Raw genomic sequence first — 20,970 nt, forward strand, 5'->3', positions numbered from 1 at the left:
TGGGGGTCAAATCATTCCATAAAGATTGGAGGGAATAATGATTTTCACTATTCGCCAAAGTTGTAGATAAGAGAGGTACCTCCGCTCCCCAACTGAGCAAAATGGAGCAAATTCGGTTGAGGCCCGGGAGATGAGGGAAAGGAGAGAGAAGAAAAGGGAAGGTTCTGCGCTGCTTTCTTTGCATTTGGCATTTGTCCTGAAAAAGGCCCTTGCCCAACATTTAGTTTAGACGCGGTTCGAATGCCTTTATGCTATAGGCTGTGTTAAGCATGCTTCTTTGACAGAAAAGAAAGTTTTCCCTTATCCGAACGGGTCTTGCAAGAAAATAGGATTTCATATTGAGCTCCAAATATACGCTATTGGGATGGGATGGCTCCCTTTTTCTTGTTGGTTTCAATAGTATGGGAAATCGGGGGTCGAGTCTCGGGCGAGCGAATCTTCTTTCCGGTCGAGCCTCCCTCTATTGATAGAAAAAGGGCACTCCTGCCGTCGTTTCAGTGACGAAAAATGATTTTCTTAATCAAACTTGTGAGTACAACTCTGTGTATCCCCTGATTCTTGTCTCTAATTTCTTTTTCTTGATTCGAGGGCTGAAGTAGCGGTCTTTTCGGATGATTAGCCACACTGGGACTGAGACACGGCCCGGACTCCCACGGAGGGCAGCAGTGGGGAATCTTGGACAATGGGCGAAAGCCCGATCCAGCAATATCGCGTGAGTGAAGAAGGGTAATGCCGTTCGAAGCGCCGTGTTCCATCCGGCACGAATCCTCTCCATAACTAGTATAGTGGAGGTACTTAAAATAATAGTACTGGTACTTTTTGCCTATTTATCAATAAAATATCAATAGCCAAAAAATAAGTAAAAAAATATATTTTCCCCCTCATACCAAATGCACCCTTAATTAAGCTAGGGGAAGTGTGAAAATACTGTCTTCCAAAATGGGGGTAACCAAAAAAAAAAAAAAAAAGTACACCCTTACTTAATTTATCCTAAAATTTATTACCTCTTCCAATTCAAAATAATTGAGAATTTAATCTTTAAAAATTAATCTAAAATAATTGAAATTTTTAATCCATCAGTAAGTTATTTCATTCTTTTTCCAAAGTTATCCTTGCCACATTCTTAACTAAATTAACAAATTTAACGCGTGAATCCTTAATTTATGTGTCCAAATCTAAAATCTCGGACAGAACGAGGGAATAGACGCGAGGGAGCTGACCATAGTACGTGGCAACAAACCCGTGAGAGCGCAGAATCTGGAACTTTCAACTGGTTTCGGCAATCCTCTATTCCGAGAATCCAATTGTTATTCAGCACGCCACTCGCTTGCCACATCATCAATAGTATAAGCTAGCCATATTTATGGGTGACACCTCGGTTCTGCTGACTTTGTCATCAAGCCACGACTTTTTTTTTACAGTATTAAAAATCCTATCTAGGAGAAGATAATTATGGCCATGAGATCTGTCGTTTCAAGCAGTGGACTTCGTCGTTTAATGGAAGGTGGTGGGCGATCATCGGTTTCGGGTCTTCGTTACTTCAGCGACAGCACAGGTCGAATTCTCAGTGAAGAAGAACGTGCTAAAGAGACCGTTTACATTCAGGTAATTCTATTTTTCATCTTCTTTTTTTTTCTTTTGAATTTGGTTGGTTAAAGATTATTTATATAGTAAGAATTCGTGTTTTTTCGTGGAAAAAGAAAATGGAAAGGGAGAGGATGGAGAAGGCGAGAAAGAGGGCTGAAAAGGAGAGAGCTGAAAGAGAGAAAGCTGACAAGGTAATTGTTTCATAATATATTGTGTTGTATTGTATTATATTGTTTTGATGAATACAATGTGTAGATATATTGAATTGTTTATTGATACATAATGTTAAACATCACTAATTTGAAAGGCAAACCTAAAAAAAAAGAAGGTAAGGTACGATATAGAGCTATACCTTTTATCATAAAAAGGTATCTATACCTTTTGATACAAAGATAAAATATGATTATATTAGTAAGGATAAAATCAAAAAAAAAAAAAAAAAAAAAATAATATCATAATACCAAATTGGTGTTAAAGAAAATGAGATTTTTCGTCATTAAGTAACAATGAATTTAACGATATGATACAATAAAATTAAAATAACCATCAAAACAAATATTATATTTAAATTGACAACACAATACAATATAATAGGTAACAACCATCCAAACAAGTGGTTATTCTTATACTGCTTTGAAGAATAGAATGTTTTTGGTTTTTATTTGGTGAGAATCCCTTTTAATTTGGCCTTCTTTCAAGACTAACCGAGAAGGAAATAAATTTAATGTTCTTTGTTAATATAAGATTAAATTAAAGAGATGGTAGAAGGATTGTGTACGGTACTTGTTAATTGAGTAAGAATTCGTTGAAGTTGCATATGCTTAAGCTGCTACGTGGCCTATTTTGAGCTTTTAAGGCATAGTGGGAGTTTTTGGAAATTACTTGGCAGGTTAAGAAAGTTGCCCTAAGTCAACTCTGTTTCTCTTGGAAACAGAGTTAAATCTCACTAAATAAGGGGTCATTTGGTTTGTGACGTTGTTTAGATTTTAGTAGCATTGTTTGAAAAATAACTCTAGACCAGGGCTCTAGACATCTGTATGATGAATTTTTGGTGTTAAATAGTAATTCTTTACATATGATTGGTATATGAGCCAAGATATATGACATGTTATTCTAGTAAAAAAGACGTAAACATTAGTACATGGTATGCAAGATTGGATCACATTGAGCAAGATCGAGTGAATAGATTGGTTAAGGAAAGACATCTGAGATCTTTCTGAGAAATTGCTGAATGTTGTCTTGCCAGAAAGATTAGTGTAAATCATTTAAAAAGAGAGTTGACTTTCCTTTGCCATTAGTCCATTCAAATGTATGTGGTTCAATAATGGAGGGCTAGGATACCACTTGTATTTCATAATGCGTTGGTTATGTCTATTTGAATTTTTTTTAAAATTATACCAATTGAATCTTGGAAGGCAGTTGCTCGTGATTCTGAAAAATGGAACATTTTTGGTTGAACCAATCTTTCTCATATTTTACTTTTATCAATAAATGGTTGAATTAGATGTAACTTGTAGAGATGAGTTGTATTTCATGGTTTGGCAATAGTTGAATTAGAATCTTTAACTATGTAATAATACTTTTTGTCACAACTGTGCACCCAATAGGAACCCTTCAATATTGGGTAGGGGACGATCATATTTCTAGAAGAGCTTTAGTGAGATTTTGAAACCGACATGTTGTTCTTACAGAATAAAGAAATAGGAGAGTTGTTGAGGAGGTTGTTGGATGATTTTGTACATTTGAGGAATAGCTTTAAGTTTTAATGCACTCTTAAAGTTCCTGTCCATATAGAAGATCAGTTGATATTTGTAGAGAACCATATTATTTTGTAGGTTCTTTACTTCCCACATATGGCTTGTACACGGGAGAAGTATGATTCTGAAGTTCGTATGATTCTGAAGTTCATCTTCAACATATAGAATTTTAATCTTCAAAAAGTTGGTTGAGGCGGTGGGTGGTTGAGCTCATATTTAATGAACTAAAAACTCTTCCCAACGTGCCAGTTATTAATTTTTAGATCCATGTTTTGTGTTGGCTCTTCCCTGTTCATTACTTTGGAATTTTTTGAATGTGAAAATCTATATTGTTCTTTAAAGCAGAGCAACTAGGTTTGATTCTTTGGCTAGATGATCATATTCTGTTTCTCTAAACTACTTTTATTTTTATCAAAACATGAGTTCATAAAAAAATATGCAAACACATGCGAGTACATCAACTTGATATTCATTTGAAGACCTTGAGATAATTCAACGATAACGTATGCGTCCAGTGAATGAGTTGCTTGGCTTCTAAACTACAAAAATTGAATCAGCTTGTGCTTGGTAGACGTGATTTTGGAACTTTATTCTCACCTTCCATTTTTATTTTCTTTAGCAGAAGGCTGAAGAAGAGGCTCATAAGAGCTGAAGTGGGTTATCTGCAACTCTTGCTTTCAAGTCCTGTTGATAAAAATAATGTTATGCTGACCGTGTCGCTCCTCATCGGGCTTGTCCTTGTACAGAATATGCTTTAATAATCTTGCTTAGTCCGTCCGTACTGTTATGTATGATGGCTTGTAAACTTGCTGTTTTAAATATCAGTCTTGTCTTTAATTTGGCTATCTACATTATGCTTCTTGAGCCGCTTTGGTGAATCATAATGTAAATTCCAGCCTCTAGCTTTTAGATTAAAGATGAAGGTTGAAATATATTGATTTTTATTAGTGTCTCTCGGAAGAGTGGACTTTTTGGTAACTTGTCTTTCCAGAAGTTTGGTCTGTAAGTAGTTATAACAAGAAGAAGAAGTGTCAACTACCTAATTGCGAGCATTGGGGAAAGACATATATGTTTGAGAGATTGATGTGCATTGACGTTATATAGTTGATGGGGTTCGATTGGATTGCTTCGTCTGAAAATTATACGCTTGCAAATAGTGTAAAAATGGATGTTTTTGACTATGTACAAAACTTTTGATTCTCCTTGACATGAGAGAAAGTACTGTCCAGAATTATACCGTCAAATAGTGTGAAAAATAAACAGTAACTATAGTTTGTTTGATTAATAGCTTTCATCGTGCAGGAAAGTATGGATAGAATCGACCCAGCCAACCCGGGTTCACCTGTTGGAGTCGAGACTCTGTAATTAATTCATTGCAATGCACAGTTGTGTCCAACTCTTAATTTACGTGTTGAGAATTTCTCATGTTGTGCTAGAAGGGTGCTATTCTTATACTTAGCATGTAGGTTTTCGTTTGCCCAAGAAATAATCAATTCAAGTCTCAAAGATGCAGAGGCAAACAGATACTTACAGTTGAACTGTGAGTTTATGCTAATAGCTATACTTTATCAATTCTATTAAGTTCGATGCAGCAAGTTAATCCTAATATTCACTTTGTCCTTTGGCAAGACGTAGATAAATCGATACATAGTCATGGCATTTGAGCAGTGACGAATCATGCGCCAGTGGCCTTTGTGAATTTTTCAGATATCGAAAGTAATAGTTACATAGTTCATTTCTTGGTATATAATTTGATTCATATGCTTTCGAAGTTTCTCCGTCAAGCATGTTCCAAATTGTGCAATGACAAGATAAAATCTGAGATATAAAATAGTTTCTCTGTAAAATATATTTTACATGTTACATGTTAAATTTAATAAAAATATTGAGGTTCTACTTCAAAAAAAAAAAAAAAAAAAAAAAAACAGTGAGGTATTGAAATTTGGATCTCGCAATTCAAGTGGGAACGATTTCAAGTAACACAAAAGCTTATTACAAGCAATTGTCATTAAACTCGTTGCGACACTTTTCAACAACAATACGCTAAAGGTAAGTTTCTCCTCTTTTTTTTTTTTTCAAATGTCAAATATCAAATATCAAATTGATATCTTTTTCCAAAAATTCTACTGTGATGCTACAAACTTATTATTTTCTTTAGATTTTATACCTGAATTGTATATTTTTCGTTAGCAACTTAACAACCCTATTTATAACAGGTTTTTATTTTTTGTTTTTTTTTGTTTTTGTTTTTAATAGAGTGTCTCGAGAGTGTGTGCTATTGTGACTGTCCTGTAAATCAAAATTTACCTTAAGCATTGCTCGTCTACAAGCTCTTGTGGTAAAAGACAAAATCGAGCTTTGTCATTATTTTAGAATGAGGTACTTAATTACTATACCATTTTTTTTTTAGAACTAAGGTACAGAAAATTAATTGAACCATATGGGATAACAGAGAAATCGACATGATCGGGACAATTTGGAAAAGTTAAATTTTATTATGCAAAATAAAATAATGAAAAGATAATGGTATATTATATGATTGATTTAAAATAATAGGTCGAATCAAATCATCGGTATTCTATTGTCGACTTATACATAATGTGGATCACGGTAGCTAAGAAGTGGTAGGGAAATATTTATTCACACAATGATGTAGCAATGAATTCAGTGAATGCTATGTGGTTAAGTAAAGTTTTGTCATTTTGCTTCGGTTAATCTACATCTTACTCCATTAACATTAATCATAATGTGGTGCATATAGCGTCTTTATCAAGTGCTTGCGAGTGATGAAATGTGTGAATATCATGTAAATAACTAGCTTTTTAGCTGTGGGAGTGCAATTAAAGCTTGTTCTCCATCATAAACGTCCAATTTAAAGGTCAGTTTTGAAAACGGAAAAGGCCAAAAATGCCTTGAAACTATTAGAAATGATTAAAAAATGTCATCCTTCCACCTATTAGATCAAATTTGTTATTCCTTCCACTTATTTGGATAAAAGATGCCCTTAACGTTAAAGTTGAGCCTAAAATTGCCCTTTTCCTAACGAAAGTTTAGGTGGATTATATAATTTTTTTAATTAAATATGTAACATTATTTTTTGAAAAATTTACTTGTCATAACTATCTCTAAGACTTATTTATAAATATTAACCACTTTTTTTTTCTAGCTAAAATATTTTCTTAAATTACGTATCATAACTAGTGTTCTGTATTTTACAAGTTTCTCTTTTAAATTGATTTTGTCTCGCCTACCAAACCTATCTTCTCTCTCACCCCTCCCTTTCTCTCTCTTTGTTTCCCTCTCCTACCCCAGATATTGTTTCCCCTTCCCCTCCCTCCCTCCTCCATCTCCACCACCAACGCCGGAGCTCCGGCGAAACTCTCATCTGAGTGTTCCGATGGAGATTTTTTTTTTTTTTTAAATGAGTAAAACTCCCTTCTCATATGGGAATTCCTTGCTGTGAAAGCAGAATGTTATCACATAGTTTTTAAGAAATCCAAATGTTAGATCATGTATGCCTCCTTTTCACTAGAAAAGTTTTCTATATTCATCTGCCTCTTCAGTCATCTCCTCGATGCTTTTGTCCTTCCTTTCCTTGTCAAAATCAAGTGATTGCTTCATCTCTTTCTCCTTCACATCCAGAGCATCATTCTCATGGAGATGGAGTTTTCCAATGAATCCCTCATCCCAGATCTGAGTGTTCCGATGGCTCCTCATCTCATATCTGAGTTTTATGATGGCTTCTCATCTCTGATCTGAGCTTTTAAAAGAATTTGAACGTATTCATCTTTTTTCGGTGTAAATACAGTGATATTTATGTATTTCGCTTTTATTTTTTTCTATAGTGTGTATTTATGTAATCGCTTGTATTTTGAAGGAGAAAATGTGTATTTCAATAATAAAATACACCCGAATATAGTGAGGATTTTTTAAAAGAATTTGAATGTATTCATTTTTTTTGTGTAAATACAGTGGTATTTTATATTTCGCTTGTATTTTTTTTTTAATAGAGTGGTATTTTATATTTCCCTTGTATTTTTTCTAAAAGATCCGATCGATGTTATTGTATTCTTCCCTTTTAAATACAGTGTAGTTTATATTTTTGTCGGAGTTATGATCATATTTGACTGTATTTTTCATTTTTGTCAATTTGTGAGTGTAAATACATTCAATACAACGAATACATTCCACTGATGCAACGTCAGGCGGCGACTTTACTGATCTGAACTCGAATACATTTAAATACAGCCAAACCAAAAGGGTTATCAGTATATAAATACAATGAAATACACAACTCCTTCGTGTATTTAAAAAAATTACTCCACTCTATTTTATGATACATGTATATGTTGACACCCAATTTTGTCCTTCCTTTATTCTAATTAATTTTCTTGAGCTTCTAATATTTATTAATAAACTAAATATTTTATTTTTACTAGCACTACATTACTATTATTATTATTATTATTATTATTATTATTATTATTATTATTATTAAAGTATTATTATTTATTAATACCTTGTACATCGCTACTTACTAATTACGTATTAATCATAAGATATAACCTAGATAATATTTTTACTATATTATTACCTTATATTTTATCCACTAATAATAAGATTATCATGTTAAATTACACCTTATTAATGCTAATTGGTAAATTATTATTATTATTATCACACACACGGGCATACCCCCCCCCACACACATATATATATATATATATATATATAGTATTTTGTTAATACAAAGAAGCCTAAAAGAAATTAATTAGAAGAGGGAAATACCAACAAATTCGGCTATTTGAAGCCCATTCTATGGCCTAACTAATACCCAAATGAGCAGCCCATTTCTCTGTTAAACCCAACATTTCTCAACCCTAATTCTAAACAAACAGCTGCACCCCCTCTTCTCCTCACTCCATTTTCAGTTTAGATCAGAACTACACCAGTCATTGACAGACTTTATCAATACCATTTTTGTGCAAATTTCCCTACACCCATCTTAGCCTATCACAAGACTCATATGAAGCCAAATAGATAGCAGGTCAGTACCAGAGAAGATCTCACCATTTTCGGTAAGATCTGAATCAAAACATGTGAAGAAAACCTCAACGTTCCGATTAGAACGAGCCTTGACTCGATTTTGAATGTTTGATTTCAAGTTCCCGCTCATGAATCTGAAAACCTAGCTCCACATCGCCTATAAATACTCGCTAAGTCTTAGCCAAAAAAGAAGTTCTGGACACTCAAGAACACTTTCTTACAAGCTTGAACACCCATATAAAAAAAAAACAAAAACACACCAATACACATGATTGAAATTACTTATAGTATTTAGCTGTTATCATCCTTTTCGAAGCTCTTGTATTTCTCTTTACTGTTTTTTTGTGAACTCATTTGGTTCGAGGTTTGAATCTATTCATAACGAGAGAGTAGATTCGACGCCGACGGCCCCTGTTCACTGTACCAACAAGAGGTAAACTCAGATCCTATTTTGACCCGTTGGCTTCTTTCAATTAAAATTCTGTGTTTGCTCGGAAAAATCTATTAGGGTCCCGTTGTATGCATATATGTTTATGATTAAATCATGATATTGATTACTGTTTCGAATCTCCGAAGTCGTAGCATTTGAGTGTAATAGAAATCATGCCCTTATTTTTCTATGTTGGACATACGACTATTTTTGAATCATGTTCTTGACTGGGGTTTCCATGTTTTAAGAACCATATTTGGGAGTTTCTTCCTTTAAATTGCTGAAGACGAGTGTAAAAGATTTATGGACAGAATGTTTGTAGTCTTCTACATATGTTAGAAACTATGTTCATATGCTTTGTGTTAAAAAGTGTGTTGAATGAAATATCCTTGAGCTGCTTCATGTAGTCAATGTCTATTTGTTTCAAGTTAAGTTAATGTAATTGCCTATTAGATCAAGAGTTTGTTCATATCATACAGATCTCATGACCTGAACTGGAAGTTTGATTAGTTTATAAGGGCTACAAAAGTTTTAAAATTATTTGCAGTAGAAATCATGGCTCAACATCTTCTTTCATATCTTTAAATATCATGTTGCTGGGATGAAATTGAGAAGTCATGAATGTTTATGGATTATTCTAGATGACTTAGCATTTTAAAAAGTTGGAGTCAAAACTAAATTCGTTTGGTTGTTACTAAGTAAATGTTTGTCATATTATCTTCGTAATAATTCATCGGACACTTAATAATCTGTTAGAAATCAAACATTTATGTCGATAATTTTCAGTAACACGTATGTTGAGAGGCATATATATATATATATATATATAGTGTTTGTGATGTTCTGTTGTGAATCATGATGTTAATATGATTTCTACTTCATTGTTTGGTTTAACATCTTTATGTACTGTTGACGATGACATTCTCCTGTTTAACTAAAACACTTTTTCTTTCTCTTTATCTTGCATGACACACCGGAGCCGAAGAGTTTCACTTTGAGACTCAACGCCGCCGCTACTACATGGAGTCTGCACATCGTCGATCAGTTCTAGCTTTACATCGCTTAAAAGCGAACCACGAAAAATCAAATCTTTCTGTTGGGAGCCGATTTTGGCTGTTGATTATTTTTGATGCTGCTTGTTTACTTGTTTGGGGTTGACTAACATTTTATCTTAGTTGTGTGATCATCGTAAAATGTTTAACTGCTCTATTTTAACCAAGTCTCATTCTGTCCATTTTAGGAGGGCTTAAATTAAGTGGAGTTTAATTGTTCCTCTTGGAGCTTTGACACTTTTTTTTCAAATTAGGAAGTAAAGATTATGCTCTCCAAATATCAAAATTTGAGACATGGAATTTAGCTTATTCTAAGAATAAAAACGGAGACTGATTTTAAAAGACAAACTTTAGACTTTTGCTACTTTCCAATGTTTGAAACATGTATTTGTTTAAGGCAACCTTTTCATAATTTATTTTGTTCTATGAGTCTTGTTATAAATCTTTACACTCTGCTTATCGCTACCGTAGCTAAATTCACGTTAACAAATATTTTTCTAAACTTGATACAGTTAACTACCTTTCTCCAAATACTTTGACTTGATTTATATTTTACACTAATACTTAGCCTTTTTTAATTAACTATAAGTCCGGTCGGTTAATAATTTTTAATGGATCTTGAAGGGTGCGTAATACATTCCTTTTAAATTAATTGAACCCTTACTCTAGAATCTCATACGTTTCGTAGACTATATATGGAGTTAACTTTAGATAACGACTTTAATTAATTTTAGATGTCTTAATTCACCATAATAATTAGGTGGAGACTCCTTAACTTTAATTAATCTCGAAATTATCGGAATGTTGTAAACCATTTTGACTCCTGTTAAAATGGGGTATAACAGCTTGGCGACTCCGCTGGGGAGTTTAGGTTCTAATCATAACGGACTTAGTTTAATTAGGCTTTATGTGCTAATTTAATTACTTTACTTGCTTTAAATTTTTCACATGCTATAAATTGTTTGCGTGATATATTGTTTGTTTGATATAGATTGTTTGCATGATATCTTGTTTTGTTTGATATAAATTGATTATGTGTTACTTGCTTTGATATACATTGTCATTCCGTTTCACTTTTCTCCACTTCTAATTCACACTATCACACGTACACGCGAGGTGTGTTTTGCGCACCCACAAATTTCTTTCAAAATCTCAAATTTTAGGAGAGTTGGCATATGCGCGGGGTGTCCGTATTTTCCGTGTGATCGCGTAGCCTTCTCACTCGAGTTGTCCTCTCGGAACCTTGCGTCTAGTGAACCCACTCTTAGTCAACCTAGAGTAGAGCTAAATCAACACCCTTTATTAGGAGCATATATTTCATGACCTAGGAGGTTTAATACCCTTGGCGTATTAATCCCACTAGATGACTTTACCTAAACGTTCAAGTGGGTCCACGACCCCAAGTGACACTCATACATGTTTGAAGGATAATTGTGCCTAAATATTGATCATTTTCTCTAACTAATTAAACTTTAGGGAGGAGAGAACGACTAAATTTTTACGACAGGTATGAAGACCTTACATTAGAGTACGCCTCGATCAACAACAAATGAGAACCGACGACACCTCGAAATGGAGCCAAGAAGTTTAGACATGACAAACTTGTATCTACTTTACTTAGATTAGGAAGTACTTTATGTTGTATTCATTTGATATGTAATAAATATTACACTAATTTTGTACTTTATTTTGGGAAATAGAATTTATTAATTAGCAATGAGATGACGTATTAAGGCACATTTTACCCTTCAAACAAACGTTAGGCCTACCTCTGGCACAAAGAGGTCACATGCATATTAGGACGCGTTATTGTTGTTTGAGATAGTTGTTTACATTTTGCTTGACAACTTATTTGCCTTTATTTGATGAATTATTTGCTACATGACTTATTTAACTCTAGGTGACCATGACTTTACTTAGATATTTTAATAATGAGACTAATATCATTCGCATTTTATGTTTCTTCCTTTATTTATAATTTCCAAAAGAGTTGATTCGTGTTGACATTCGAGCTGGTCGACCATCCTTACTTCACAAGGTCAAAGACGTCAGCATTACTTCGACGTAGTTGGGTTCTTCAAGGAAGGAAAATTACTATGTCTGATCCAGCCGCATCTATTTCAACTGGTTTGGAAAACATCGTGATCTTTAGTGATCCTCCTGAGATTTCCGAACATAGAACTACTATTTAACATGATGAACATATCGCCCGCTTGACTTAAGAGATTGAGGATCTATGTGGAGAACTGAATCGGGTTAGGGACTTGACCAATTTGTCCATCACACTCCAAAGTCCACCTCTTGAACCTAGAAATGTCGCACCAAACCCACCTCGTTTTTCATCACTTGAATCTCCAGTTCCTGAACATTTCCCGCCACAAAATAATGCACCTACCTACAACAACTTACCTCCAATCACCCCCGCAAATCCATCATCCGTCTATACTCCTCACCAAAGTCAACCACCCACCTACACTACCTATGCTACTCCTAATCCACCACCCGTCAACCCACCAAGTCAATCGCTAGTTCACACTCCTTATGTTCCTTTATCCACTAACACTAATCCACCACCTACAACTACTCATCTAAACCCACCAAACCAACTACCTATAAATACCACTTATAACACACCACCTCCAATCCAAAACACTCCCACCGTCCAAACTTATCCAACCCAGCATATACAAGGGGCACATTTTGTCACTCCTAACGCGCAATATGTTCCTCCGGTATATGCAGCGAAAACACAAGCCTTTACCAACCTAGTAACGGTCAGGTTCCAACCCGAGGTGGATCAATATGAGGAAATGGAAAAGGATGCAAAAGCAAGGGTGGATGATATATTGTTAAAAGAGATCCACAGTCTCAAAAAAGCAATGAGAAACCTTCAAGTTGCTAGGGGAAGTAAGAGTGTAGAATATGAATATCTGTGTGTTCATCCTGATGTTGATTTGCCCGTTGGCTACAAGCCGCCGAAATTTGATACATTTAATGGAACAGGCGACCCTCATACGCATTTAAGGGCTTATTGTGACAAACTGGTTGGAGTAGGTAGAGATCAGAATATAAGGATGAAGCTATTCATAAGAAGTTTATCTGGTGAGACTCTTACTTGGTATACGCAACAAGATGTCCGTAAATGGCATGGTTGGAGTGATATGGCACAAGACTTCATGGACCGATTCAGTTTCAACACTGATATTACACCAGATAGAGTCTACATGACTAAGGTAACCAAGAAGTCAACTGAGTCGTTCCGTGAGTATGCGCTACGTTGGAGGTCAGAAGCAGCCAAGGTTCAACCCCCGATAAGAGATAGAGAAATGACTGCCACCTTCATTGAATGCCAAGTTGGTATATACTATGAGATAATGATAGGCATGATGGGACAAAAGTTCACAGAAGTTGTCAGAATGGGAGAAGCCATAGAAGAAGGAATCAAATCGGGAAAAATTCAGGATCTCACTGCCTTGCAAGCTGCAAGCTGCAAGCAAAGCTATTCAATTTGGTTCTATCAGTGGGACCAAAAAGAAAAAAGAAGATGTAGCTGCAGTCATGAATATCCAAGGATGTAAGCCAAGCCAAGCCATTACATACCTTAACCATCCACATCAACCTTTCTATCCTTACCAATATGCTGAACCCTACCAAGCTCCACTAACTCCTTACCCTATCTACAACGCCCAAGAAAACTACTACCAACCCCGAGCACCTTCCTATCAAAACCCACGTCCATATCAATCCGTTCAAGCTCCAACTTACCAAAATCAACCACATGCTACACCTAAAGCCCGTTCAAACCCTGAAATAAAAAATACCTGTAATTACACTTGATTCGCTGAACCGTTGGCTCAATTATTTGAAAGACTGAAAGTAGCAGGTGTGATACAACCAATTGAAGGAAAAATTCCCGATCCTATTCCGAGATGTTTGATGGTTACATTAAATTTATACTGAGCCAACATCCCATTGTAACTCGAGATTTGGCCCACGACTTCGTTATATTTGGCCTGCAGATCAATGTTATCACGACCAGGATTGTCCTGCTCCGATTCGGCCAAGGCGAGTTTCGATCGGAGCTCAGCAATTAGCGCTGACCTCTTATTAGCCTTCTCAACCATCACACAGAGCTAATCCTTGGCCGACGCCAAGTCTTCCTTGAGAGCTTCTCGCTCGGAGACAACACCATCCATCTTACCCTTGAAGGCCTTGAGCTCGGGTTTAATCTCATTGAGCTCCGACCAAAACTAGTCAATCTGGATCACATACTCCCGGGCTTCAAAAGGGATAGTGTTAGCGTCAGTTATTAACCGCCTATTATGAACTTAAAAAGCCCTTACATTCTCTGCTAGGAGGTCATGTTCCCGTCTGGCCTCGATGGCCTCATTCCGGGTCATTTCTAAATCGGTCTGAAGAGTGGAAGGATCAGGTAAGCTCGAGATAAACTCTTGACTTTGCTCGTAAAGGTTTTGGAGCGATTCCGTCTCTCGAGTTTTCTGCTCGAGCCGATCCTTAAGATAGTCTATTTCCATCTTTAGTCGGTGAAAGCTTTCATGGTGAAGCACCGAGGCCTGAAACAAAGGGGAAATAATTATTAGAATGAGAAAGGGAAATAAAAGCTAAGTATAAAACAGAGGAAGAGGATGTACTTGGTTTAAGGCCTGTTGAGACTCGTTAAAAAGGCAGGGGCTGTCAACCTTACTGGCTACCCTTATCTGGCCAGAAAGCATGTTCATATCGGCCGGCACAAAAAACAAGACCCACCTTTTTTCGTTCGGATCTATGCTCGGAGCCGGGAAAACTTTCTCCAATCGGGGACCAGAGTTAACCCCAAATCGATCAGCTATAGGGACGGGTAGATGGTTGAACCCCGAATGTCTCTTGACCATGATAGCGTCTTTATCGGAAGGATGACCAACAACATCTTTTAACACTACAGGTTCCTCGGCCGTTTTACCTGTAGCCTTGGGGCTCCCGGGTCGGGAAAGCGTTAATTGAAGCGGTGAGTTCTGTATGCAAATAATGGTCTCAGCCGAAGCCACAGCTTGCATAGGAAGGACAGAACCTATACCATATAAAGGTGGGATATAAGGTACCTTCGAGCCCGAGGCAGCGAAAGTATCCCTCGAACTGGCTGCTATGGCCGTCTCCTTCCCCGTTCTTTGAGTGGAAAAAAGCCATGGTAGCAGCATCCTCGGGGACTCCCTCTCTCGATCCGGTGGTTTCCAAACCCACTAGTGTTAGGACATTACTTTTCGAGCCTGATGGCTCTTGGTTGGTGTTTTCCACCAGCTGTGGAATGGTTTCTTCTGAGCTTTTCAGCTCTTGGTTCGTGTTTTCCTTATAGGGCCGGTGCCTGACTAACATAAGGTCCTCGTCATCAGAGTGATTCTTGAATTGGTTGATGGCTCCAGGGTCCAAAACCCGGGCCCTGTTCTCCTCTTTAGAAACCTCCTTAATAGTAAGCCTCAACCTCTTTCTGCTCTCGGAAGGAGCACCGGAGAGTTCGGAGGACCGTCTTTTCTTTTTCTCGCCCTCGGTAATCTTGACCTAGGATTACGGAAGGGTAGGGAGCTTAGAGGACTGTTCCTCACCGGTGGCCTCAACATGGGCTTCATCTTCCGAAGTTTCATCTTCATCTTGCCCTCAAATCTTGGTGGCCTTTAAAAGGCCTGCAAAGAAGAAAGAACAAAATAATTAAACGAATTATGACATAGTATAAGAGGAGGTAGAACAACATCTCGATTGGAGACTTACCATGATTCTCGGCCTCCCATCTGCCCCTGGATAGCAAACGCCAGTTACGCTCGACATAAGTAAGCTGAGGGCAAATTTTATCGATCCATTCCTCCAAATTGGTGACCGCGTTAAGGGTTCGAGGAATTGTTGCAAATATAATAACAGATTTAAAAATTGTCACAAATAAAACATTAGGGGTGCCACTTAGCTGTTTAAAAATATAATTCACTTACGGTTTCGAATTCCACTTCTTTGGGAACGACATCTTATCGGCAAGAATCAGGTCCTCGGTCCTCACCCAGACGTATCTTCCCTGCCAGCCCCGGTCCCTATCTTCATCAAGGCTAGAGAAGGGACCTTTCCTTGCTCGTCGTGTGAGCTTAATCATGCTGCCCCAAAATACCCGGGGACTATACAACCGGAGGAGGTGGTTGATTGTGAAAGATTCATTCACGATATTCACAAAATAACGGAGGAGTATAACGATCCTCTAAAACGAGGGTGGATCTGACCAAGATAGATCTCGTACCTTCTACACAAGTCCACGACCACCGGGTCGAGTGGACCGAATGTGAAGGGGTATGCGAAAACACTCAGGTACCCCTCCACATGGGCCGTGAGGGCTTCAACATGCTCGGGAATAATGACCTCGTTGTCTTCCCAACCATATTCCTTCTTGACCTGCTCAAGTTTAGTCGGGGGAATTGTGCATATATAATCTGATATTTCAGCACCCCGATCCCCTTGCTGAGAAGGCCTCTCGAACTTAAAATGCTTGGTCATAACGTAATCAGATGGGGCATAATCTGACATTATCGGTTCCGGTTTTAGAGCCGAGGAAGACTCATTGATTTTGACTTTCGAAGATTTAGTCATTGTTTTGAAAATAGCAAGGATTAAAGGTATGATATAAAGGTTTGAAGACCTAAGAAGATTAGTTGAATCTACGAAGTTTGGAAATATGAATGTATGAAGGTTTACGTATTCAAAGGCACGAAGGTAATTTTGGAGAGTGAAAATTCTAAAGATGAAAAATGAAAGGGAAGATCTCACTTTTATAGAGGGCGGCCAGGAGGGTTGCCATTCCATAACTGTCGACTCGCCCAACTAGAATACAACGCGCGGCTAATGTCAGAATGACATGACTGGTAGGATGTTTAATTCTATCAGCTCATGTGAACCTTACAGGAGAAGGAATCAAAGCTACTTCCACTTCCCGTCGTTTCAAACTACTTACTGTGTACAGGTGAAATTGAGGTCAAATCTGCCTTAAAGCTCCCGATATGTTACGATTTAGGCCAACATAGGTGGTTGAAGATTTCGACATGATCGAGATCCAATATCAACGCCGGTTCAACCAAGTATCGGTCATGATTGAGCATAGCTCGAGCAAACTACAAACATCGAGATGGAACGAGAAGCAGATAAACATGGAGGCCACTGAAAAGACATTTTGACTTTTCTCGCGTTGCTTCAAAACTTACAGGATATGACAAACTTGAATTCAACATAGAGGAAAGCTTAAACGAAGGACGAAGGCCAACTGCGGTTGATAAAAATTGGTAAAGGACCAGTCCACAAGTTCTACTTATTTTCTTCATATAACGAATTTCCAATTTCCTCGGTTACATCAGTTCCACAAAACAAAAGGGGCCTAACTTATGGTCCTAAGCTAGAACAGAGGGGAATCCCGAACCGGTATAATGAACCGAAGGTTGAGAACTTCGGCTTATACCCTAGGGAACTAATGCAATATTAAGCATCAGCTTAATGAGCCCGGGATTTTCCTCAGGAGCAGCTGAACCAGGGCTGTTTGGGTCCAGTAGATCCTTCTCATCAAGAACGATCATCGAGAGTGATCCATCACGAGGTATTTCCCGTCGAGTTTCCATGATACGGATCGTTCTGACACTAAAGCCTATCCCTGAGTGAACGGTCGAGGTGCTTGTAGAGACTCGTCGACTAGACGTTCTCACCGATACAGTCTTCCTTCCCCTAGTGGCATCTTCAGCACCCTCGTCGATAATGTTATTTCTTTTTAAAGACCTTTTCGTCGGGATCCCTGAAAGTCGAAGAGTCGAAGTTAGAGTATGAAGTGGAAAAACTAAAGAGCTCTACAAACAGATAGGAATTACCATGGTTCTTGCCTTTCCATCCTTTGGGCACCATGCTCCTCCAAGAATGGCCTACATCACGGGAGACGCCTAAAAGTGCAACCACCCATCTAACGATAGTGATTACAAGCTCAAGTTCGATTGGATTCGGGGTGGGGTTCCACTTCTCTGGGAAGTCTGCGGATAGGGAACAATGGAGTTGGTCTGAACGGATCATTACGAACCGATATAGCCAACCCTTGTCATAGTAATCTTCCAGATCTATGAGGTCTCGAGCTCCATGAGGAAGCAGATGAACTATTCCCCCTCGGATTACCCGGGGTGTGTGTATATATATATGATGGTCGAGGGTAAAAGGAACCCCGGCTATGTTGGCTAAAATTTCGAGGCAGTCCACGAGCCTTCAAATCTGTGGAGCAAGTTCGCCGATACAAACACGGTACCGATGACAGAAGTCCTCAATCACTTAAGGATGGGAAGAGAAAACCCGATGGCAAAGGGATAGTTACAGATCATCGAGTAACCAACAACATGATGGTTGATCCTTGCCCCACTTTCAACAGACCGGACGTCGACATCTGCACCGAGGTTGCAATCACTCCGAACTACAGGGATGGTAGCATCATCAATTAAGGACTCAAATTTATCCACAAGATCGAGATGAGAAGAGATTTTGCAATCGTTAGCATATTGGAAACCGGTAGGAAGAATGTTCACGACAAGGAACTCTAACTCCTCCTCAGGGCTGCTCGCCCCCATCGCTGACAAGGGAAGTGACGAAGAATGGTCTGCACTTTTGTCACGCCCCGAACCATGGCCTGGACGTAACACGACACTCGGTGCCTGACTACATGTGACCGAGCGAACCACATGACTTGCTGAACTAACATGATTTCATATTATAAGCGGAATATGACATGAATGCATGATGAACCTTTGTACAACATAATAGGTCATATTACATAATAAAGTACTTGTTTAAACATGAGTGTGCCCAAATGCCCATATGACTTCAAATGTCTATCATGACATAACTGATTTGTCTAGTCTATGAAACCTCTATTTTGAGTTTGGACTGGAAGTCATACGTACTGGGACAAGGCCCCCAGCATACCTTTACATGCAAAACTACATAGAAAAGACAATGCTTAAAACCCCGAATGAAATGGGGCTCACCAATAAGCTAGCACGAGCAAATCCTAATGATCAGAAGAGTCGTCCTGTAAATCCGTACCTGCATCGTGAAATACAGGCCCCCGGGAAATAAAAGGGGACGTCAGCACATTGAATGTACTGGTATGTAAAGCAACCGGAAGAACAACATGGGACATAGAATAACATGATAGGAACTAAAAACTAAAAACTGGGACATGAACATGAGCATGAGCATGAGCATGAGTACATAACATGGAATTGAAACTGAAACTGAGTACTGAAACTGAACATAAAACATGAGTACTGTAAGCATGAGATAATCTGAAATGATCTGTAATAATCTGTAATACCGACATAAACCACCACGGGGAGAAGCGTGGAGTCTGATCTCTGCCCGATCAGCTAAGCCATCTCGTACCTTGCCGGGGCACGAGACATGAACATAACATAAATGGATCCAAATCCCTCAATGGGAAACATATGAAGGAATCGTCCTACTGGGCGGAGCGATTCTTATCCTACGTTGGCATACGTAGTTTCAGGCTATCTGAGCCTTCTCGGTATTATTACAACTCCCGAACATGAAAATAACATAATTGGCTAAGAAGCCCATGACTTTCGTGAATTAACTTGTACTTGTCTTGAAATCATGATTTTCACGAAAGGACTTGTAAACATATTTTCATGAAATAACTTGTAAAAATAACTCATGCAGTTTCATATGAGCATAATGAGAACACATGAGAAAGAATTCATGATTCATGGATTAAGCTAGGATTCCTAATGTCCGAAATGGAGGTTTAGGAACACAATAACGAACATACATATGGAATTCATGTTCATACATACATACATAATTACGGGCTACCAATACATTGGGTTTAATGCCCTAGGAGTTGAACTTCATAGAATTTACTAAACGGATCACGGGGAAGAACATAGAAGTTCCACATGTGGATGGAAGTTCTACATACCTTAACCTTCCGCTTTTGAGCGTATCACAATGTCCTTCACCCCCTTCAACTTCAATCTATAGCATACAAGTCATAGGGATTCTATATTAGCAACAATATCCATGTTTTGTTCATCTAAGCATTTTATCAAACACTTAGTGGGCATGAAGCTCTATAACCCTCATTAATGGTGTTTTCTTCACCAAATCCCCATTCTCTTACTTCTAGTCATTTCTACAATCCCATTTAGATGCAATTAACATCATTCTTCATAATCCATATGAATACAACAATCCCAAATCAACAACCCAACAATTCTAACATAGTTCATATAATTATCTTCAACAACCCAATCATTATTCTCCCAATAAATCATCAATTCACAATTATAAATGATTTGGGAGTAGAAATATTACCTTTTGGGTAGTCACCACGAAATCAACACTCCCAAGCCCGATCTTTAGCTTAAAATGACGACCACAACTCGTACTACACTTTATCCTTCACGAGCTTTAGGATTCGGGGCCTTAAAATTGGTTGATTTTCTCCTTCTTCTCTCTAAATTTCTCTCTCTCTTTTTCCTCTCTCTAAAATCTGAAATGAGGGGAAAAAATGAGGCTTCTAGGGTTTCATTTTCTTTAAATACCAAGGGAAAATGGGTTGACCCAACTTGAAAACGGGTCGGGACTGTTCTGTCTTAAAACGTCCATATCTCCCAATCCCGACGTCGCCTGTGAACCCACAACCTATGGTTGGAAAGATATTTCAATAATCTACAACTTTCATTCTTTGAGTTTTCCCAAATTCTCAACTTACGATGGGGTTATGGCCTCCCGAAGTCAGTTGACCCGAATCTCAAATGCGGACCAAAACGCGCCCACGTTACGGTACCGTAACACAGGGTACGGACCGTAACGTCGCGTCGTACCCTGATGAAAATTTCCAGAAACTTTCTGGAAATTTTCCCTGTGTTACGGTCCGATGTTACGGTCCGTAACACAAGGTACGGTCCGTAACACGAAGGGACGGACCGTATCTTGATGAAAATTTCCAGTGAGGTTCTGGAAATTTCGTCTGTGTTACGGTACACTGTTACGGTCCGTAACACGAGTTACGGTCCGTAACTCGTCACCG

General features: G+C 38.0%; 2 protein-coding genes across 6 annotated transcripts; both read left to right on the forward strand.

Annotated features, from left to right (window-relative positions):
- The first annotated feature begins 1,195 nt into the window (after positions 1–1,195).
- Positions 1,196–4,950, forward strand: LOC132613775 (uncharacterized). 3 transcript variants are annotated; one of them, XM_060327993.1, is made up of 3 exons: positions 1,196–1,605; positions 1,701–1,778; positions 4,647–4,950. In XM_060327993.1, exons 1-3 carry the CDS (start codon positions 1,453–1,455, stop codon positions 4,707–4,709), a joined length of 294 nt encoding a protein of 97 aa, XP_060183976.1. In that variant the 5' UTR covers positions 1,196–1,452; the 3' UTR covers positions 4,710–4,950. The 3 variants fall into 3 exon arrangements, with proteins under 3 accessions (XP_060183976.1, XP_060183977.1, XP_060183978.1); XM_060327994.1 differs by lacking the exon at positions 4,647–4,950 and adding an exon at positions 3,964–4,296 and having other exon boundaries at positions 1,200–1,605; XM_060327995.1 differs by lacking the exon at positions 4,647–4,950 and adding an exon at positions 3,967–4,296 and having other exon boundaries at positions 1,206–1,605.
- Positions 4,951–8,121: 3,171 nt separating this feature from the next.
- On the forward strand, positions 8,122–13,857 carry LOC132614615 (uncharacterized). 3 transcript variants are annotated; one of them, XM_060329110.1, is made up of 2 exons: positions 8,122–8,823; positions 11,349–13,857. In XM_060329110.1, exon 2 carries the CDS (start codon positions 12,683–12,685, stop codon positions 13,448–13,450), a length of 768 nt encoding a protein of 255 aa, XP_060185093.1. In that variant the 5' UTR covers positions 8,122–8,823; positions 11,349–12,682; the 3' UTR covers positions 13,451–13,857. The 3 variants fall into 3 exon arrangements, with proteins under 3 accessions (XP_060185093.1, XP_060185094.1, XP_060185092.1); XM_060329111.1 differs by having other exon boundaries at positions 11,380–13,857; XM_060329109.1 differs by having other exon boundaries at positions 8,126–8,823; positions 9,806–13,857.
- Positions 13,858–20,970: the final 7,113 nt, after the last annotated feature.

The sequence above is a fragment of the Lycium barbarum genome, chromosome 10 (assembly GCF_019175385.1).
Source record: "Lycium barbarum isolate Lr01 chromosome 10, ASM1917538v2, whole genome shotgun sequence".
Taxonomy (NCBI): domain Eukaryota; kingdom Viridiplantae; phylum Streptophyta; class Magnoliopsida; order Solanales; family Solanaceae; genus Lycium; species Lycium barbarum.